Raw genomic sequence first — 17491 nt, 5'->3', positions numbered from 1 at the left:
AAGATGAGTTTTCCACATATGCAGTATAAATAATATGTACTTTGGTTTGGATTCTGAAGTATTTATCTCAAAAAGAAACACCTGATAATACATGGGACTCTCTCAATGAAATAACCACCTCTAGCTTGGCCCTTCTGTATCTACCTCGTGTGTGTGTGTGTGTGTGTGTGAGAGAGAGAGAGAGAGAGAGAGAGAGAGAGAGAGAGAGAGAGAGAGAGAGAGAGAGAGAAAGAGAGAGAGAGATTCGTTCTTGTAACCAACAAACATCTATTGTGCCAGACACTGCTCTGGGCACTTGGGATAGATACAACAGTGAACAATGACAATAACAAAACCAAATCACAGATTCCTGTCCTCTGGAATACAGAGAGATAGATCATAAACATTAATGATAAGTAAATTACATGAAATATTAAAAGGACATAGCTATCAAAATAAAACATCAAGAAGAGTAAGAAAAATCAGGATCATCCATTCATGATAGGAATCATAGTAGGATGACATCAACAAGGAATGAAAGGAACTGCAGAACTCTCTGTAGTGTAAAATTCACCATAAACTCTGTGGGGGGTGCACAGTCCTGTCCCTGCAGTGGTTCTAAGCAGCAAAAAGAAAATTATGCTAAAGATACATAATATCTATATTAGCATGATTTGGATAATCCTATATAATAAAAGGGTCATATGCGAATTGACCCTAAGGGTAGAATGACCAGAACTACTGCTGGACCAGTCACTATGAGGCCCACTGACCACCTCTTGGTCCCTTTCTCCAGCCAGCAGGCTCGGATCACCTGATGGCCACCGGTTCCGGTGCTGGCCAGCCAGCGTGGGAGAACTGCGGACTGATCACCCCATGGCAAACCGTGGGGGAGGGTGGGTGGTGGCAGGGGGCAGGCCAGCTGTGGGCAGCTGAGGAAGATGGCCCTAATTGAAGGCCAGGCCTAGGGACCTTACTCGCTCACGAATTTCGTGGGCCAGGCCTCTAGTTATACATAATATACATGCATGGCTTATAAAGACTGTGTAAGTCCATTTTAAACAACGTGATGTGGACAAGGCTTAGAGTGGGCTGTCACATATTATTCTGCCCATGACTTCCACAATAAACAATTCTGGGGTTTGGTGGTGATGGTGTGTGGGGGTGTGTGTTTTGGAAACCATCTCCTGCTTGGAACAGAGCCTGCCAGAGAGTCCTATTCTTCCATAACCTGTCCTGATAACAGCCCAACCCGGCAGGAATCTCGGGTGTTTTTTTTCCCCTTAACACGAAAACAAACGTCCTTCAACAACCTAGTATCATAGAGTGGTGTCCTTCACCACTAATCTGTCCTTCAGGCAGGCCAGACTCCAAGGAAGAATGCCACCTACAGAATCATCCGCCCCAGCCAGCCAGTCCTGCAGAGTGCAGCAACTCAACCCTGTGGGCTCCAAATCCCCTCCCTCTGATTATTCTTTGGTAAAAAAAAAGAAAAGAAAAAAAAAAGGCACTATTTGGGCTGCCAGGAAGTTATGCTCTCGGCGCAGATATCTGATAAACACTTCCACATATTGTAGCCTGCTCCATAGCTAAGCCAAATTTCAGTCCTCTCTCTGCCTGCATTTTCCTTCAGTGCGCTTTCTCCTTCGGAATGCCCCCTGTCTTTGCGGCAAGCAGTCAGTGCAAACCGCTGGTGCAAACGGTGCAGGGGCTGGTGATGGGCGGCTGCAGCAGCCAGGCAGGGGGACCCGGGCACGCTAACCAGGGATTGCACAAGAGGTCAGGCGACGCTGCGGGCTTCCACACGTGTACAGCCGCGGCGCTCAGCGAAGCACACCTCCATCCCGAGGCCTCCCGGGTGGGGGTGGGGATGAAGGTGGGGGGACCCCTCTGCGTCCGCTGAAAGCGAGGCAGGAATCCCTGCAAGTCCTCTGTTCAGGCTGAAGTCGCCACAGCTGCGCTGATGCACGCGCTGCAGCGGCGCCATCCCCCGCGGGCGGGCGGGCGCGGGAAGGGATGGGGTCGGTGCGAGTGGGCCGGGCGGCCGGAGAGGCGCGCGTCCGTGCACCACAGACCCCGCTTCGTGACACCAACCCGTGAGCTCCTCCAGGCGGGACCCATTCGGAGAGGCGGACTGCGCAGGTCAGCTGGTCGCCTGCGCCCTTACGGGTATATATAGGGAACCGCCGGGCCGCAGCGCCGCAGGCCGGCCGCCGCGGGAGCGCCGCGCAGGGGGAAGGCGGCCGGGGGCGGGCCCGGCGCGCGGCGCCCAGCGCGGAGGGGCGGGCCCGAGGCGGGGCGGGCCGCGGCGGGCGCGGGGAGCGGGCGCCTCTGCAATCGCCTCCAGCCCGCGGTGCGGAGCGCAGGCGGCGGTACATGGCCCCGACGGGAGGCGCGCTGTCCGCACCCGGAGCCTGGCTCCCCGCCTGAGCGCGGCGGCCGCCCGGGCCCCGCGCATCCTCGCCCCTCCGGCCGCGGTCCCGCCGGGAGGACCGCGTAGCCTCCTCCGGGGCTGGGATCAGCCTGCAAGTCTTCTTCATGGAAGCGATGTCCCCCCAGCAGGAGACTCTAGGGGGGCAGCCGGGGCGCTCCTCCTCCCTGACAGGAATGTCTTGGATCGCGGGAGGCTCCGGCACCAAGAAGGTGAGGATGCTGCGCGGGGCCCCGCGCCCGCCGCTGCCGCAGCCGCCGCCGCAGACCCCCCTCTCGGCGCGCGCCCTCCGCGCCGGCCACCGGGGCGCGGGAGCCGGGCGCCGGGGGATTTAACGCTCGGTGCTCGCGGCCCCGCTTCGTTAGTTCTAGATCTAGAACGTTCCCGCCTTACTCGTCCTCACTCCCAGCGGCGTCGCCGTCCCCCGTCTCACCCCGATACCTTTCTCGAGTACCTTTCGCGTCTAGAATCCGATTCACTCTCGGAACAGCGTAGCAGTAGCCTCCCGCATCTCCATCCACCGCGGGTCGGAAGGCGGTCCGCTTCCCGGCCGGGGCGCGGAGCCCCTGGTTGGGGCATCGCCTTTCCCCGGCCCCGGGGGTCCCCTGAGGTCCCCCGGGGGCTCACCGCGTCCCGATGGGGGCATCTTCGAGTAAACGAGGGCGGGCGGCGTCCGGCGGGGCGCCGCAACCCTCGAAGAAGAAGAAGAAGAAGAAGGTAGGCGGCGGGGCGGCGGAGCCTGGGCTCAGCACCCTCACCTGGCGCGGCGGCGCCAGCTCCGCGGGATTTGGGTTGAGTCGGGAGGGTTAGGTTTGCAGGGGGCGGGGGAGGGGGGTGCGGTGAGCTCAGCGCGGCGCGCACGGAAAGACGGGCTCCCCGAGGTGATGGCCAGACTTGTGGGTACGCTTGGGATGCTAACGGTCGGCACTGCGGGGACACGGAGGCCCGGTTCGGCCTGGAACCGGACTGGGTGGGGCCGGTGGGCTGCGGTGGAGGGTCGAGTGGGCCGAGGCCAGGGGCCTTCGCCTACCCCGGGGCGTGTGGTGGGGCTGGAGAGGGCCTGGGTGTCGCGGTGGCCGTGAGGGCGGAAGCTGGGAGGAGGGATGCGGCCGCAACTGGTGGCGTTCGGTGAGGATGAACGCGTGCGGCGCGCTGCCGCCGATCCGCCCCGGTTTCTCTGGATCGGTTCCCGGAGCCAGTGCACGTGTCCTGGCCGTCAGGGCCGGCCTCTGCTGTTCTCTCCCAGGAATTGATTTGGGTGTTTCTAGCCATTGGGCGTTTCAGCTCTTGCTCCTCCCCTCCCCCCAAGACCTTGAGATATTTGGCCGGGTGTGTGTGTGTGTGTGTGTGTGTGTGTGTGTGTGTGTGTTTTCTCTGTCCTGGTGGTTCCCTTCTAGCTTCCCTGGAAACAGATTGGATTTGGTTCTCAACCTTCCTGATGCCGCGACCCTTTAATACAGTTCCTCATGTTGTGGTGACCCCCAACCATAAAATTATTTTCCTTGCTACTTCGTAACTGTAATTTTGCTACTCTTATGAATCGTAATGTAAATATCTGATATGCAGGATGTATTTCCAGGGGTCGCGACCCACAGGTTGAGAACCGCTGGATTAGAGGGATCAGCTAACTCTTTTAAAGGAACTATCTCAATGCCCTGCGTTTATATAATTAGAGCCCCAAGGGGTTCCGCAGGCTCCTGAATTGACCCGATCCTAGTGCCTTACCGGACTCTCCGCACCTGCGTTCTGGGTTGGCTGGAGGTCAGTTGAAGCGCGGTGAGATCCTTGCGTCGCCTTGGGAGTATCTGTAAGCTCCCTGGGACCTTGACCATGTCACGGAGCCCTCCAGAAGGGAAGTTGAGTATGTAGTGTCGGCTGGGCCTTTGATGGATTAGATTGCGGTTTGTCCTTGTCGATTTTCCCCTTCAGAGATGTAGGGATTGAGGAAATGTGTGTGTGTGTGTGTGTGTGTGTGTGTGTGTGTGTGTGTGTGAATTTATCAGGTTAACATTGCATTTGGGAAGGTAGATGAATCAGAAATTGGCATCGATTTTAGAGCCATTTTTATCCTTGTAAACTTAAGGAATCGGGGGAAATCAAAGATTTATTTCTTTACTAAGGGTAATTAAGCTTAAGCATACCGGGGAAGGGAGAAAGCATTGGAGTGGTTTGGTCATTTGTAAGGTAGTACTTGTCAAGTAAATAAAAGGTTGCTTTGCATCTTCAGTCATTGTCCTTAAGATGCTGTTCATTACAAACCATAAAGGGGTGTTAGATTGCCAAAATAGGCTTTTCCCTTTCCTTTTTTGAAAGGGAATAGATTTTGCCCATCAGATATTTCTACAGCTTTTTACTCCTTTTGGAGTAGGTGTGAGGTTGAAGAACTGTTTTATTTTGCTTTTAATGTGTTCCCAGAAAAGTGCATCCCTGCTAATATTAAGCATTAGTAGCCATAGCAGTTTGATTTCAGATCTCCATGGTAACAATAGAATGTAAAAATATTTCCAAAGTGTAGCTCACAGTGCCATGGTCATTTCTACTCTTAAGAACCAGTCTTCATGTTTCCCAAATGCTCACCAGATTGATCTTTTTGTGTGTGTGTTTCATCTTGCCTTTTTGGTGCTTGCTAGACTTAGTGAGTCATGAGACATTTCTTAAAAAAAAAAAAAAGTCTACTAGTGTGGTTGTAATGTTAATTACTAAGGCTTGGGTCAATGTTTTAATTGACAAATACAATCAACATTTTAAAAAAGTGAAATAGAAGAGAAAATATTAGTGCATTAGTGAAGGTAAGGGCTGTTTGGTATAGCTTCTTTGTCTCTCATACATGTATGTGTATTTTGGGTAGTGATGTAAAATGTGTTTCTTATTTAATGGTCAGGGTCTTTAAAGGCAAGTTTACTGGAATAAGTTCACTTGGCTTTTAGTGTTCGCTCCATTACTAGCTCAGTGATCTTGAGAAAAATCACTTAACTTGTTCCATTTTTTCTCATTTGTAGAAGGGGAATAGATAGATAATGCTGGAGAAAAAGTATGTAGATGACAATTATATCTTGTATTTTGTGACAATAAGGTGATCTTAAATAATAGGAGTTTAAAAAAAATAGCATCTTTCATGTTAGTCACCGTGAGAGTTAACAGGGTGACTGGAATGTAGATCAGATTCTCAGCAACTGCCATTGCCTGGAATGTAGATCAGATTCTCAGCAACTGCTATCACTGTGTACAGTGAGGTAGAATTTAGAGTGTGATGACCTAGGTTCAAGACTCCATGGTGTTGGTACTAGATCTCTGACCTAGGTAACTTACTTAACCTTTTTAGTTTTCTCTTTATACAATGAAGATAATAATACCTGCCTCCTCAAGGTTGTTGGGAAAATGAAATGTGAAATTGAGTAAATATTGGTACATAATATGCCCTCGGTAAATGTTAACTCTTATTGTTTGTAATTTCCCCCGTATCTGTAATTCCCCATACTACTGTGTCCCAGCTGTTAAAGCCAAAAATCTAGAATTCATTTTCAACTCCTTTCATTTCCTCACTCTACAACAACCATCAGAAAGGCCAGTCAAAACGTATTTTGAATATATCCACTTCATCTCCACCGCTGCCACTGTAGTCCAAGCCAAACCATCACCATCTTGCACTTGTACCTTTACAAAAGCTCCCTAACTTGTCTTAACACCTTTCTTGATCCAGTCTCCATTTAGCAGCACCAGAGTGATCTTTAAAAATCTAAATGGATCATGTTGCTCACCTGCTTAAAAACCTGTAGTGGCTTTCCATCATATGAAGACTAAAATGTGGACTCCTTCTCTGAGGCATCTCTACCTCTCCAACCTCATCTGCCCTCGACACCTTGTTCTATTCTCCAGGCCTTCGTTTTCAAACATCAAGTTCATTTCTATTCCTAAGGCCTTGGCTTTGCTATTCCCTCTGCTTCTGCCACAGGCATTTGCAGTATTGGCTCTTTTCTACTGTTCAGACCTTAGGTCCTCCCAGAGGCCTGTCTCAAATGACTAAGGGAAGTTGCCCCTTAATCATCTCTATGTTTTGTTTTCATCATATCATGCATCCTTGTCTGATAGTTTCTTATTTATTTCTTTGTTATGTTACCTGAACCCCTCACCAGGTTGTGAAAACCATGAAAATAGGTTGTTCCAGGCTGCCTCCCCAGTGCCTAGGGCAGTGCTACAAATTAGGTTCTCAGTATTAGTTGGGTTTCATACATCGATGAACAAATTGGCTATTGTATTCAGAATTTATGATTTAGAGCAGGGTCAGCACACCTTTTTAAAGGGCCAGAATAGTGAATAATTTAGGTTATAGACCATATGGTCTCTGCTGCAGCTATCCACTCTACCATTGTAAGCACTAAAGCAGCTAGAGACCATAAATAAATGAATTGGCATAGATGTATTCCAATAAAACTTTATTTACAGAACAAGTGGTGGGTCCCTAGTGTATAGTTTGCTGGCCCCTGCTAGAGCATCACTGTTGGCTAGAACTTTTTATGATGATGGAACTGACCTTTATCAACAATGTCCCATCCGATAACTACTACCTACATATGGCTACTGAGCACTTGAAATGTGGCTGGTACAACTGAGAAACTAAAAAATGTTTAACAGCCTCACTGAGGTATAATTGACATACAATAAATTGTACATATTTAAAATATATAAATCAAAAGTTTTAACATATGTATACATCTGTGAAACCATTATCACAGTCAAGATAATGAACATATTTATCATCCCCCAGAAGTTTCCTCATGTCCCTTTCTAACCTTTTGTTCCCTCCTCATTCCTAGGCAACTATAGATTGATTTGCATTCTCACGTATCTTATATAAATGGAATCATTCTCTATATTCTTTTTTGTTTTATTTTTAAATTTAGTGGAATTACTTTGAGATTTTTCCCTGATTATGCATGTATCAGTAGTTCATTCCATTGCTGGCTAGAATTCCATTATATGGATAAACCACAGTTTGTTTATCCATCCACCTATTAATGGCTATTTGGTTAGTTTCAGGTTTTGGCTATACAAATAAAGCTTCTGTGAACATGTATATACAAGGCTTTATATGGACTTATGCTTTCATTTCTTTGGGGTAAATACTTAGGTATTGAGTGACTGTCATATTTTAGGTGTATGTTTAAGTTAAGAAACTGTCAAATTATTTTCCAAAGTGGTTTTATATTTCCACCAGCAGTTTATAAGAGTCCAGTTTCATCAGCACTTATTATCATTTTTCATCATAAGCATCTAGAGCAGTGGTTCTCAACCTTCTGGCCCTTTAAATACAGTTCCTCATGTTGTGACCTCCAACCATAAAATTATTTTCCTTACTACTTCATAACTGTAATGTTGCTACTGTTATGAATCGTAATGTAAATATCTGATATGCAGGATGGTCTTAGGCGACCCCTGTGAAATGGTCGTTCGACCGCCAAAGGGGTCGCAACCCACAGGTTGAGAACCGCTGATCTAGAGGGTAAAAAGTGGTATCTAGTTGTTTTGATTTACATTTCCTAATGACTAATGATACTGAGCATCTTTTCATGTGTTACTTGTCATCCATATGTTATCTTTATTGAGGTGCCTATTGAAATATTTTGCCCAATTTCATTGGGTTGTTTTCTTATTATTGAGTTTTGAGAGTTATATATATACTAGAGGCCCAGTGAGTGAAATTTGTACAAGGGCGCAGTCCCTAGGGCTGGCCAGCGATCAGAGTGTGAGCATCTGGCATGGAAGGGCAGGTCCCAGCTGACTTCTGGGCCCTGGGCAGCATCTGGGCCCCCGTGCCCCCTGTACCCCCTCTGCCAGAGTCATTGGGCCCCCACCCAGCTCCCTTAGCACCTGGGAGCCGGGTGGTTGCCCTGCCCCCCACCGCCGCAGCTGGTCACTAGATGGTGATCCGTGGGGTGATAGGGCTTGGCTCACACCCGCCTTGGCCTTGCACTGCCCGCTCACCTGCTCCACCATCCCACCGTGGTCCCGCTCTTGTCGGGCCCATCAGGGCCTGCAGTGCCTCCATTGCCACCCACTGCCAGCACCGCATCACCCCCTTGTGGTAAGTGCACGCCATAGTGAGCGGTTGATCTCCTTGTCAAACTCCAGGTTGAGGGGACAATTTGCATACTAGGCTTTTATTATATAGGATTCTGTATTCAAAATCCTTTATTATGTATGTCTTGCAAATGCTTTCTCTCATTCTGTGGCTTGTCAATTTAATTGACAGAGCTCTTAATTTTGATGAAATTTCATTGGTCATTTTTAAAATTTAATTTTACTTCATTGTAATCTATTTGAACTTGGAGCAGTTGTTCAAAGTACCCTAGGTAGAAAAGAGCATTATGTGTTTGGGAGCTAGTTCATAGATGCTGCATAAGAAGTCAGTCTCTTTATTTTACAGCCACATTTAACCTCATACAGAATAAATTAGTTGGTTCATCCATCTTTAGTTAATAATAAATGATTTGACTATTTCCAAAAGTCAAAGATTTTTCATCACCAAGGCTCTTCAAAATAATGCACAATAAATTTGCACATTACTTTCTTAAAATGTGACTCTAAAATATAATAGCAGCGTGCAGATAACCAATTCTGGATATAATTCTGGATAATGCATCCTTGAGGACATCCACGTTTGAACAGAATAGTTGTTGTGAAATGAAATGGAAGCACATATTAGAGTAATTTCAGTTTGGGATAATTTGTGTCATCCTCAACCACCCTGACCTTCTGGTTTCACGAGCTAATTTGAAACTCTTTAAGTAAGATGAGTACATATCGGGATAGGAAAGAAAGACAAGCACAGAAAGTAAGTCAAAGCAAAGTATTTTAAAATAGATCCAACGTTTTAAAACGTGGCAGCTGCTGTTGTGTACACTCCATTCTGTCGTTTTTGTCTACATTCTTGGGGTCCAAGTCTGTTTATAGCAACTCATGATAGAACACCCCTGGGAGCTGACTTTGCCTATGTGTGTGTGTGTGTCTTGTGCTGGGCTTTGAATGAAACATCCTGGTGAGTAAGCTGTAGTTTTATTCTTTGATACTGAGAAAGAGATTATGCCTATGGTTAACCCAGTGCACTACTGAATCCTTTTCTGCTGTTTCTCCACAAAGTGAATGGCATAAAATCAGGCAGCTGAGATTATTTGGCCTGAGAGGAGCCTAGAATTGTCAAAACTGAATTGGACTGCTCAGAAATGGCCTCTGTTATCACTGGTATGACCTCGGAACTTCTAACTGTACTATGTTTCTTTGTCTAAAAATGGGGGTAATAATCCATATTCTGTACATCTCACAAGGTTGGTTTTTTATGGGTCAAAAAAAGAAACCATATGAAAACACTTTTGGGGAAAAAATGTAAAAGCCATTAGTGTCTTTTACCCTATTGTCTGTGTCCATGGGTTATGCATATATGCATGCAAGCTCTTTGGTTGATCTAAGTCAAGACATCTTGTGCCTTATAGCTGCAGTTGCCAACCAGTAGTCTGCGGACCACTGGTGGTCCATGAGGTCCGAAAGGTTGGTGACCGCTGCCTTATAGGACCACATATAATTTAATAAAAATATGTGATTATAAGGCTTGCCTTCCTAGAAGGTATCACTAACTGAAAATATACTCTCAATTGAAAGTGCCACTAACACATGTTGTAAATTATATATACACCTATATGTGCATATACTCATATACACAGTGCTTTGAGGAAATATATATACATTTTATTATTGTGATTTGATAGATTTTCATGACTCATACCCTTATGTCTCCAGAGCATTTGGCAAAAACCTCTGTTGTGGACTGAACATGTCCCCCGGAAACTCTTATATTGAAGTTCTGATCCCCTGTATGATAGCATTTGGAAGTGGGGGTTCATTTGGGAGATAATTAGGTTAGATGAGGTCATGAGGACAGAATCCCCATGGTGGTATTAGTGCCCTTATAAGGGACCAGAGAGCTAGCCCTCTCTCACTGTCCCCTATGTGAGGACACACAAGAAGGCAGCTGTCTGCAAACCAGGAAAAGGGCCCTCACCAAAAACCCCATCTGCAGGAAATCTTGACCTTGCACTTCCCAGTCTCCAGAACTCTGAGAAATGGCTGTAAACCACCCAGCCTGTGTTATTTTGTTACACTAGCCTGAGCTGACGGACTACCTCTAAAATAAGCTTTCATTGAGTGAAGAGTTTGCTGTCCTTTCTGTTGCTATCGCAGGTGTTCTAGATCACAGGGATGCTCCAGATTCCTACGTGTGCAGAAAGCCTGCAGGGTGCAGTTTGGCAATGGCTACGGCAGCAGTTATCTGAAGCAGCCTCGGGTGGAGGTACCGTCTAGCTTTTCCTTGCGGAAGACTAGGCCACAGTGTGGGAGTCCGGAAAGGGAGCAGGGGCCGCAGCCTCTGTCAGCCACCAATAGCAGGGCTTGTAGGCAACACAGCCCGGTTCACTTTATAATTTTGTTTCAGTCTGATCTTCTTTGTCTGGGACAGGTTTAGATTAGAAACATCCAGCCAACAGCAGAAATAGCCATATCAGCGCTGTAGGCCAGGGCTGTGCTGAGCAGCCTCGACCTAATTTTGACAGACAGCTGTCACATGGCACAACTGAGAGGTAAAACCTGTTTTTGGATGCCTGGTCACTAGTGTGAGGTCTCTGAAAGTGGAATGTGCCCACATCGGCTCATATTTCAAAGATCTGAGAAACCCAGCTGCTCAGTGGCCTTTTGCTTTCCCTGTGTACCTGGGTCCTAATTTGTACCTCGGTGAGTGTCTGTGTCCCTCTTGCATCCCTCCATTCACCTCGTGAACCTCAGCTTTTACAGTGGCCATTGCTAGGTTACACTCTCTCTGAATCTGATAGACATGGGCCTGGTTTTTATTCTTATTTCATACCCTCTTTCACCATCATGGGTTTGGGACGTGATCACTATACGCTTTCTCTCCACATGAGGGAAGTGAGAGGTCGCTGCAAGGCAAGAGTTTCCCAGTCATCACAGATGTATTTGATCATTCATCCCAGGCCCTTCGCCTTCAGCCAGGTAGAGTAGATAGGTTACTGGGGCAGCCGGAAAGCCCTTTTGTTTATTACAGTGTGACATGAGCCATGATATGCAAGTAACATCACTTTGTACAGGCCATGGTGTGAGACATGTAGGGAATCCCAGCCCTCGCAAGGATTATGAGGGAGAGGGCATTGGTGATTGACCTCCCTACTCCAGGGATTGTGACCTGATGTGGAAACTGGTGGCTTTGCCAAAGAAGAGAGTGCAGACAACTTGAAGGCCCATAGCGATACTCCAGAAGACCGCATGGGCAGGACGGGGCAGAGAAACAAAGAGTAATATACGTATAAGGGGACTGATATCTCATGTCTCTTAGCCCCATGCCCATTCCTCTACATCACATTGATTCTCATGTTTATTATTTTATTTCAAAGTGGTTTTCTCACAAAAAGAGGAAAGACAGCCAAACGTAAAAAATGTTTCTTTCTTAACCTCAGAAAAGAACTACTATATTCCTTTACTGCTGTCTGTGTTGCGATGACATTTGTGTTAATTAAATGTCCAAGGTGATTCTGGATGGGATGATTGTGAGTAAATGGGAGATCGTACTCACCAGAGACCACACTGACCACAGTAAGAAGCTTCAGCTCGCGCATGTCTGTGATAACAGGGCCTGAGAAGCAAGGTGCAGGGTTAAGAATATTCTTCTTCCCTTGCAGAGCCATGTCTTAGGGGTATGCCTCCACAAATAAATGCTGTAGTCCTCCGGGGAAGACAAAAAATTGTAAGGGCTGGCCACCAAAGGAATAATAGTCAAATCTGAATAAGCTAATTTGCAAATGGGATTAAATATTTTTTCTAGCATTGAAACTTTTGAGTACTTAAAAGTTTTCATCAAAGCCCTTCTTTTAATGCTATGCTAATTTTAAATGTTTAAAAGTGACTTCAGCACATTTGACTTAAATTCAGCTGAAATGCTTGAATTTTTCTTCATAAAGTGACTGGAAAAAACAAAGTACGAAAAATTGCAGTTCCTTTCTTTTGATAGGTTTCCTTTTCCTTTGACCTAATTAAAAATAACCAAATTCAGATTTATGTAGAGGTTTCAAAAATAATACTGTATCTCTTGGTTGACATGACATTAAAATTCCAATGAAAGGCTACATATAGGTTTTTATGTAAATGGTATTTGCTGAGTTGTTGAACAAAAGAAACAAACTTTTCTTCTACAGTTACCTGTTTCTGACTGCGTTGTCCTACATGGGCACACTATGTTGCCAACTTAAACCCTCAACTATACAGTCATTGTGTATTTAACTCATTGACTTGACACACAGGCATTGAGAATATACTATGTGGAAATACTGAGTAGGGCACTGCGGGATGGGAGGGGGTGGTGGCAGGCAGTAGGCAGGTGGGCATGTTCCTCAGGTCTATAAGGTATTCAGATGGGCAACCACTCCAACATTTAGTACAAGACATGTTCACCACAAACCACATAAGTGAGTTCCATTCTTAGGCATTATACTTCAGATGATAGTTATACAAATAAATTATAGGTTCTGGTTATGAACCAGTTTGCTCCTAAGCCCAGTGGTTTAGGAGTTTGGTAGTTAGCATTTTTAACAGCCTTATTGAGATATAACTTGCTTATCCACTTAAAGTATACAATTCAATAGTTTTTACTATATTCACAAAATTGGGCATTCATCATCATAGTCAATTTTAGAACATTTTCATCACCCCAGAAAGAATCACCACACTCCTTAGCCATCATATCCCAGTCTTTTCATCTCCCCAAACCCCAGGAAGCACTAACCTACTTTAAGTTTCTATGGATTTATTTGGATATTTCCTATAAATGGAACCATATAATATGTGGTCTTTTGGGCTTGACTTTCTTAATTAACATAATGTTTTCAAGAGTCATTCATGTTGTTGCACATCAGTACTTCTTTTTTTGCCAAGTAATATTCCATTTTATGTATATACCACATTGTGTTTATTCATTCATCAGTTAATGGACATTGAAGTTGTCTCCACTTTTTGGCTATTGTGAATAAAGCTTCTGTGAACATTCATGCTTTTGTGTGGACTTGTTTTCTCTTGTGTATACTTAAGAGGAACGGCAGGATCATATGGTAACTATCTTTAGCCATTTGTAGAACTTCCAAACTGTTTTCCAAGTGATAGCGCCATTTTACAATCCACACCAGCAGGACAAGGTTAGATTAGGAACATGACTGGAGGATGCAGAGTACAGTATATCCACATCCTGTCAACAATTGTTATTTAGCCGTCTTTTCTAGTGTAGTCATCCTGGAGTATAAAGTGGTATTTCATGGTTTTGATTTGCTTTTTTTTTTTTTGATGGCTAATGATGTTGAACATCTTTCATGTGCTTATTGGCTATTTATATCTTTGGAGAACTGCCTCTTCAGATCCTTTGCCCATTTTAAAATTGGCTTATTTGTCTTTATAGAATTGTAACAATTCTTTATTCTAGATACAAATCCCTTATAATTGGCAGAAATTTTCTCCCATTTGGGGGGTTTTCTTTTCACTTCTTGATAGTGTCCTCTGAAGCACAGAAGTTTTCATGTTGACAGTCATGTCTAATTTATATTTTTTTCTTTTGTTGCTTTGTGTTTTTGGTGTCATATCTAAGAATCCATTGCCTAATCCAAGGTCAAAAACATTTCTGCCTATGTTTTCTTTTAAAATTTTTATAGTTTCTGCTCTTACTTTTAGATCTTTGATCCATTTTGAGTTAAATTTTGTGTATGGTGTGAGATAGAAGTCCAGTTTTATTCCTTTACATGTGGGTATCCAGTTGTTCTGGCACCGTTTATTGGAAATAATTAAAGTTATCATCAGACAAATTTTTACCCCGTAGCTCAAAGTGGTAAACATGGACACTATGTCCAATGATGTAGTTCGCAGTGTGCAAGAATGACGCTTACCATCCTGCACCATATGTGACGCTTATGTTTTCTTAATGAGGACGTTCCAGCAGAGCCCCCTAGAGGTTGGTTGGTTGGTTTTTCTGAGTGTGTGTGTGTGGGGGGGGGGGCTGGGGGGGACACATTGGTCTAAATGCGGAGGAGTGTATTTTAAAGATCACGTAAAACTTTCACTTACTCGGTGTATAGTTTTTGCCGGGCCTTGTGTTATGCTTTGGGAATTAAAGGTAGGCCTGCTACAGAGTAGAAACCCAGTAAATAATTGTTGAGGGATGGGAGATAGTTGGGAAAGAAGGTATAGTCCCTGCTTTCTTCAAAGGTGCAGAAAAATAAATAATATAATGTGGAAGGCTATAATGGAAATGCAGTGTGTAAAGCAAGCTAGGAACACAGGATATTGAATGTATAGTTCATCCAGCTAATTAAAAGATAGTTTCAGTGGAAAGCACCTTGCAGATTAGCTGGTAATGTTGTTAGAGTTTTGTGTTATTATTGAATACAAAAAACATTTACTTATAGACCTCGGCTTCTCGTCTTCGATCATGACCTCTGTTCACTTACTCTTCGGTAGAGTCGGGTTTTTGCCTTCAATACAGAGGAGACAGTTTAGAAAATCCAAGGTGTAATTTCCCTCTAGTGTTCATGGTCTACTTTCCTAATTGTTGTTAATAAAAAACACAAGAGTTTTTAAAATTCAGTTACTATTTATTTCCTTTCAGGACTTTTTCCAAGCTCCTCCTCAACTTCCCCATTTAGGGGTGAAGGAGCAAGTAAAGGACGCTTATGTTTGTTTGGGTTTTAGCTCATATTAAACTCTTGACCAGCTTTGTGGGCTGTGTAAGGGTAGGCAAATGGTATGAGATCAAGAAGCGTATTCCCAAAAGATTAACGCAACTGAATTTCTTGCCTAATGTGTAGTTTATCGATTTATAAAATAATATCACTTTTTTAAAAGATTATTCTGTTTCAGAATGGCATCCAATATTTAGCATCTAGATATGTGCATCAAGAACTTGGACTTTCTGAAAAATCACACTGTGGATTGTGATTTTTAAGCTAATAAAGAAAATACACACTGTTCTAAGCCTACCTTCTGTTTCCTGTGAGGCAAAGAGTCATAGTTTGCACTGTCGCTGAACAAGTGTGAAATTTGTTGGTGCAACCTGTCCTGACAAGCTTGTGTTACTGTATATTTGTAAAGGGATCAGTAGCCATATTCTATCTCCATGCATTGTATTTTACACGGTTGTTATAAACAAAAAGAATACCACGTCTTTACTGCCTGAGAACAGGTTCTTTGATATGGGAATTTGTTTAAAAGTTACCATTGGCCCTTTGTTTGGCTATGCTTTTGAGCAAAAGAACGGGATCTGTGCATTTTGAATAAATTAATACCTAAATCTGTTTATTAAGCCCTCATCTTGGCAACTCTTAAGACTCATTACTTACAAGAGAAATGAATCCTAAATGTGTGATGTAGGTAATGTTCATTTTCTTGCAAATCCAGGGTGAGTCTTTGGTGGACATTTAACATGAGACTATCAGAAATAGAAGGTACCTAAGAAACTACTGTATGTGGTTCAGATTTTCTCATTTTCTAGATAAGGAAATGGAGGCCTAGAGAAGTGACTGGATTGCCTTGAGTTGCATAGCTCATTAGTGGTAGAGTATGTCTCAGTACAAACAGTAGGACCTCAAATAAATATAATATTCCGCCTGTAGTTTGATTGTATTCTCTTGAAGCTGAGTTAACAAATGAGGTAGATATATTCCATTTGACTCCTCATACATCTGACAATTTTATAATCAAGAAAACACAGTCTAATTACTATGTAGTCAAACGATCCCCTATATTAGGTCTCCATGAAAAAACTATTTTAAAAGGAGCTGTATAGAAAAAGGTATGTCACCTCTTTTTGATTATCCATTCTCATGCTTGACAGCCATCACTCTCAGAAAGGTTCCCTTACATTAGAAGGTCTCATATTTGGGTTCCATGAATCCCCACGAAATCCATATTATGTGGGTTTCTGAACCCCTTGAAATTTTCTACATAATTTAGTTCACATCTTTATAAATTTCTCAACAAACCACTACCCAAGATCAACCTGGATTCTCAGTCTACAGTTTACTAGTTTCTTTTTGCCTTATCTTCCTTGGAAGATATGTCCTATCCTCTATATTATAACTCTACATTAATTCATTAATTCATTAATTCATTGATTCATTAATTCATTAATTCATTAATTTGGAGGTTATTAATGTCTCCAAATGAATAATTCAGATCAGTTTAACTTTTTTCCTCCACAATTTCAAACATATTTATGTCTGCCATTTGATCCCTTTCAAATTCTTTATAAACCTGAAAACCAAGGAGCTCAGAATTAGAAATTATATCATTAATGAAGATCTAGTTTAGGAGCCTTGATCTGCTGACAGTGAGTGGTTTTAGAGGGTTCGGGGCAGCAGAAGTAAGACTGCTGAGATAGGTCCAGGAGTGCCCGCCCCCGACACTCCTCATCCCACTAATGAAGGCTGGACAGACAGGTCCTTGATGTCAAAAGAGGGTAGGGGCCCAGGTAAAGGATTGGGCACATTTCAGAGTTCAAAGCATGGTAAACGGATCCTGACTAAGGAGTCAGAATAGTGAGTAGGAAACAAGCTCAGACCTGTGTTGAAACAGAATCCCTCAGAAAGTCCGCATATGAACAAATTGCCACCTTTCTTAGTAAAAATCTATCCGTCTTCCAGTATTGAGACTCTTCTCTTGAGGCAAGCGCTCGTCTTCCTGATTTCTCTTCTCCTGTAACCGGTGCAGCCACACCAACCTCCAGATGTTAGATTCCTGAGAGTTATGTTCCCAAAAGGTGTGACTAATGGAAACAGTGGGATGAGGTTTACAGCTATAGTATATGAAGTAGGTTATCAGAGTTACTGGGGTTGGGGGGATTATAGACAATTATGGGGCTCTGATGAAACCATAGCTGGGCTTTCTTTTTAGAAGGAAGGCACCAAATCCATATTATAAAAATAATTTCATACAATTTAACCAGCCCTGAATCTAATTCATGGTTAATAACTCCTGGCCGAGAAATGTATT

The 17491-nt window shown here is 44.0% G+C and overlaps 1 protein-coding gene across 1 annotated transcript in view; it reads left to right on the top strand.

Moving 5' to 3' along the window:
* The first annotated feature begins 2201 nt into the window (after nucleotides 1-2201).
* ARHGAP20 (Rho GTPase activating protein 20) overlaps nucleotides 2202-17491 on the top strand; it is a 102014-nt gene continuing 86724 nt past the window's right edge. Inside the window, exon 1 of the mRNA XM_059708022.1 lies at nucleotides 2202-2622. Coding sequence (XP_059564005.1) covers nucleotides 2518-2622 — 105 coding nt within the window. The 5' untranslated portion in view covers nucleotides 2202-2517. The remainder of the gene's footprint in view (nucleotides 2623-17491) is intronic.

The sequence above is a fragment of the Myotis daubentonii genome, chromosome 9 (genome assembly GCF_963259705.1).
Source record: "Myotis daubentonii chromosome 9, mMyoDau2.1, whole genome shotgun sequence".
Taxonomy (NCBI): domain Eukaryota; kingdom Metazoa; phylum Chordata; class Mammalia; order Chiroptera; family Vespertilionidae; genus Myotis; species Myotis daubentonii.
Note: the sequence above shows the minus strand (reverse complement) of the source record. Positions and strands in the feature narration are given on the sequence as shown.